The sequence below is a fragment of the Aplysia californica genome, unplaced genomic scaffold, assembly GCF_000002075.1.
Source record: "Aplysia californica isolate F4 #8 unplaced genomic scaffold, AplCal3.0 scaffold00455, whole genome shotgun sequence".
NCBI classification, from domain to species: domain Eukaryota; kingdom Metazoa; phylum Mollusca; class Gastropoda; order Aplysiida; family Aplysiidae; genus Aplysia; species Aplysia californica.
In genome coordinates this window covers 132,007-137,036 of record NW_004797725.1, presented here as the reverse complement: position 1 = coordinate 137,036, position 5,030 = coordinate 132,007, and the positions used below count along the sequence as shown (strand labels likewise).

Below are 5,030 nucleotides of genomic sequence, written 5' to 3'. Positions count from 1 at the left end.
ACACACACACACACACACACAGACGCATACACACACACACATACACACACACACATGCACACACACACACATACACATACACACACCACAAAGATACAAAAAAGCACAAATAAGGAGAGGTGTGGCTTATTTAAAAATATGTTAACAAGTCTTTTCCCAAATACTTCCACAATAGCTCAATTACTAAAGTTTCAGTCTCTCTGTCCATCTTTTTCTCTTGGTTGAGCACATTTCTCAGGAATATGTACGAGTACTTTAACTCCTCTACTTGCTTGATTTTTGCTGCTGTAGACACCAAGACGGAAAAACAGGCAGAGAAATAGAAACCAGAATTAAACAGGCCAATGTTGTGACTTACCAACTGACACCATTGCTTTCACACCCTAGCACTCTAGCCCTAGAATCACAATGGAAAGAAACCGCCCGCTCATAAACTGCAACGTCATTACCGTCACTGTGCTACCAACCCAAAACATGGGCAACAAACAATAGTCACCAAAGTAAAATGAATGCCTGTGAAATGACATACCTTAGAAAAACGTTGAACATAAGAAGAGACAGGGAGAGAAACTAGATTGTGAACAGGTTGACTGGACTCCATGCTTGAAGTACATAGACGAACAACAATAAAACTCGTTTGAACATCTCTCAAAATTATCACCAGACATTATAGCAGCGAGAACGTACAACCAGAAATCAGACAGACGGATACAGAAGAAGAGGCAGGTCCTGGAAAAGATTAACAGAGAGGTTCAGAGAAACGCTGGGTAAAAAAACATGTAACCATGCAGTAGGCTATACAACGAACAAGTAAAAGACGTTTACTTCCCTCCCTTGACATCGTAATGCAACAGACACCACAAAAAGTAATAATAATGTAGCTAAGACTAACAAAGTAAATCAACGTAATGAGTCCACGGTCATAAATCAAGCTGACTCTGGCTCCCGATAAAGGTGTGACAGAACTGTTGCTACAATTATTTACATGATTATACTTGCTACAGCCATGGAAACGGAATGAATCGTGACAGTCGCAAACAATCCAGTACACAGACTAATCAAATGCAACCTCCAGTTGGTTTCATTTGTATAGCACCGACTCCGGGGTCAGTATTCCTGTGATATGACAGTGAGTTGAGGTCTCGATTTTTAACAGTACTTCCCACGCCAGTTTTCGCAGCCGTTTTTCCTTGAGTGTACAAAGCACTCGATGTAGCGGCTTGAGCCATCCAAAAAGGTCATTAGACCCTGGGCTCGATTCGTTCTCTTCGTACTCTCGCAGTCTGTGGCCACGTTGTTTGCTCTCTGAGAAGAAATAGCAGAGACGGCCATAATCATAGGTTGGTGCTAGGTTCATTGCAGGTTCGGGTTATGTCAGCAGCGTGGGTGGGGCCGAAGCAATGCCCTTTCAGTAAACACATACTCTGCTCTGAAATCGAATCGAACAGAACGAATGTCCGCAATTTTAGACCACCAGCAAAAAAACTTACATGCTTCGCTACCCTAGAATTATAAAGTTCCATCTGCTCAGTTGCTAGTTTTGAGAAATTTGACGTTAAACAATTTGAGTTTCACAATATGTTAAGTAAGCTTTTTCGAATTCAATTCTTTGAATATCTCAATAAAGACTCCGAATAATCTTAAGAATTTTGGATGAGTATATAGAACCTTTGGTTTCTGGCCTCGTGGCCTTGTTAACTCAAAGCGGCCAAAAATGTCACATAGAACATTGTAATTTTAAGGTAGCGGCTTACTACCCTTCTTTTATATCTGTTCACCAGTAGCACAGTACGCAACTTTTACTGAGTGAAAATTTGTTATGTGACGTCCTCACAAGTACCCGGCCCATTATCTCTAAAAATTTTGGAATTACTGCAAACTAGAGCTTGAAAATGTCAGCTCATTAGTTCAAATAGATCAAGTTTGCTTTGGCTGGTGAAATCACACAAAAAAGAAGTAACCCATGCTCCCAGGGCATTGTATTAGTCTGCAAAGATAGTAACCCATTCTAAGATCGCCAGCAACTTAATTGGCCGAAAATGTAGATCCTAGGAAAGTACAAGCAAAGTATCACTCAACTGGCAAGCTGGAACGCGCTGATTTTTGCTGCTGTGAATTCTCTAAATTTACACGTCATTCCCACTCCTGTTAGTCCATGCTTCCAGAGATTCTTGTTTTATCAGAGAGCAATTCATTCCATCTAGTTCTGCTCTCTTTGCTTTACCAGTGGCCATACGCAAGTGGAGGCAAAGTATACTTCCACGGTTGAGCGTACTCAGCAATATCAAAAGTTTAGGTTTACATCATAGATCATGTATATTTTTATGAGTCAGTCGGAAACAGAGTGACGCCCCGTTATGTTTATGACGTACTCTCCGTATTGATAGTGACAAATAAACAAGACCCAAGGCCAAGCGTAATGCCCTGGGAGGTGTAAGGGACAGGTGTATTTATCTAAACATTTGGACCCAACTCAAAGATCCGCACAGGAACATATTCCTTCTCGGGCATTACACAACGCTCTAGACCAGCGGTTCTTAACCTGCGATCGATCGAACGCCACTATGTTCGACGAGTCAGTCTCGGGGGGGGGGGGGGGGGGTCAGCGGAGGTCAGGACACACAAACACGGTATGTGAGGTGTGTATATTTGTGTATGAGTTTGAGTATGTGAGTTTGTGTCCATTCCGTTCACCTCACTCAAGTAGTCTGATGAAAGTATGTATGATACTTGCGAGGTTCAGTACTTTCAGCAATTTAAGAACAACTGCTCTAGACGTTTTTATCATAGCACTGTTTAGCATGGCATTCTGTCGTACTGGAAAATTAGCAAATATGAGTGAAATGGTACATTTCACGGGACTTGAAGATAGCAACAACAAAGTCCACAAATCCGGTTGAAAATCTTCTTTGGTTCTCCAGGTTGGAATTCTTTTTTTTAACGGCACAATGTATTATTAACCAAAACCTATTTTAATTAGATATTATGTGGATGCAGGGGAGAGACAGGCTAGTCCAAAACGACCTACCAATCAATGGCATTATTGTCTCTACCAAAATATCTAATGATCTGGATCTTCTTGTTCTACTTAGTTTTTCCGGTGATAGGATGTTGCTTCTTGAACCTTTCAGCAAAATAAAACACAGTGTCTCTTGCTATTCTGCCTGCCCGAGTTGTTTTGGTTCCAAAGCAGACTTATACGCCATGTTCCTATCTTCTGTTATGTCTCCCCCTTCCTCTCTTGCCATCAACCTTGCCTTTCAGAATATGTTTCTCGAGTGAATCATGGCGATTGATATGCTCAAAGTAGTCAAATTTCAGTTTCATTGCGTTGTGGAGAAGTGCTGATGCTTCTATGCTATTGTTCCATGTACTTCTTCATTTTTAAATATCTGTATCCAGGATAATTTTAAGTTCTTCAATAACATTGCGATGGCCCATGCTTTACATCCATATATTGCAGTGGGGAATATCGTACTTAGAATTCTGGGGGGGGGGGGGGGTCTGTTTGTTTGTTTTTTTGCATTGACCTTCCAGATGAATGTCCTTTTTTTTCGATTTCGAAGTTGTGATTGCAATTCTCCGTTTAATTTCTGAGCTTGCTGTCCATGCTTTTTAAAAATTTACACGTAGGTCTAATCTTCTTTTAATCACTGTGTTCTTTGACAGGTTTTATTAAATACGCTAACCCTCTTGGTGTTATGTTAAGGAATGCAGTGTCATTTGCATATAGTAGGTTTATCAAATATATTCTCTGTTTTGCTGATTCGTCAAATTCATATTTTATTATGTTTTAGATAATTGACTGAAAACCCTATTGTACAGCAATCTGTCGTTCCTCTTACATAATGTGCATACAAAGGAACTCAAATTCTTCAGAGACGGCCAGAAGAGGTACTTGAATAGCTTATGAAGAATCGTACATAAGAAACAACGTTCAGCGATCCCCCGGTAATTTGAAGCCATACGTGAAAATGAAAACAGCTTAGGGGGCTCTCGTGGCCCCGGGGTTTCGGTTTTCGCCTCTCATTCAATAGGTCCCGGGTTTGAATCCGGACAGCGACGGAAAATCTTCTTCTCTAAAATGTTCTCCTTTCATTTGCTTTCCGGGCTCTCAAATCATGTTCTGTTGTCTATTTTCCTCCCCATTTCTGCCCCTCCCCGTTCCCTTCTGCCCCCTCCTCTGGGCCCCTGACTCTTTCTGCAGCCATTCTACTGCTACTCCTTGGCTCCTACTTACTGCTGTCTTTCAGCCACACCCCTGATCGTTTGTAGGTAAGATCTAACACCTACCCTTCTCGGACAAGGGCGAAACAATCGCGGAGGTCCCGTGGGCAAGTTAAAGATCCCTTGGTGGCCCTAAAATCAATAAGAGTTAGCTTCGGTCGCCACCCGGGCAAAATTCAAAATTCCTACCAAACTGAAAATATTTGATGTGTCCCGCGAGCTCATATGGCCTTATGTAGTTACGAGCGCCGTAAAACACTTACCCCACCTCCGAAAAAAAACACCTAACGAAACACACCAAAAAAAACATTTTCAACGAGTCCTAAAGAGGGCGCCTGGCTGGTGTAGATCTAATACGTGGTGCCCACTACGGCTGGATCAGGCCGATCGTATAACCAACATTGAAGTCCAAAAGGTAAACTGAGCATGCTAAACGCATCTAATGTCACTGATCAGGAGCAGTCAGGGGCAGACAATGGATATAGAGAGAATGTAGATGCCCTCAAAGTGCAATAATTTTTCTTAATTCGTAAATCACTTTTTTTTTCTTTCTTTCGGAAGGGAGTTGGTTTTTTTTTGGGGGGGTCTTCTTGGTTTTGGTCTTTGTCTCGCAAAATTTACTTTCACCATCTCCCCAGTGGCAATTGTGCACACTTGTAATACCTGATGAATAGAAGTTGAACACATTTTCAAAAATTAAGCGAATTTACAGCGTCACAAGGAATTGTATATAAATGATAAGAAAAAAATGTACCGCAAGGAAAGTTTGAGCCTTAAATTTAAAACGAAGAGAAAAGGACCAG

At 41.4% G+C, this 5,030-nt stretch overlaps 1 protein-coding gene across 1 annotated transcript in view; it reads right to left on the bottom strand.

Moving 5' to 3' along the window:
- The window catches only part of aplC (adenylate cyclase), a gene marked incomplete in the record, with an annotated part of 160,694 nt that overhangs the window by 27,914 nt on the left and 127,750 nt on the right, over nt 1–5,030 (bottom strand). Inside the window, 1 exon segment of the mRNA NM_001204659.1 lies at nt 3,999–4,007. Within this exon segment, the coding sequence (NP_001191588.1) occupies nt 3,999–4,007 (9 nt within the window).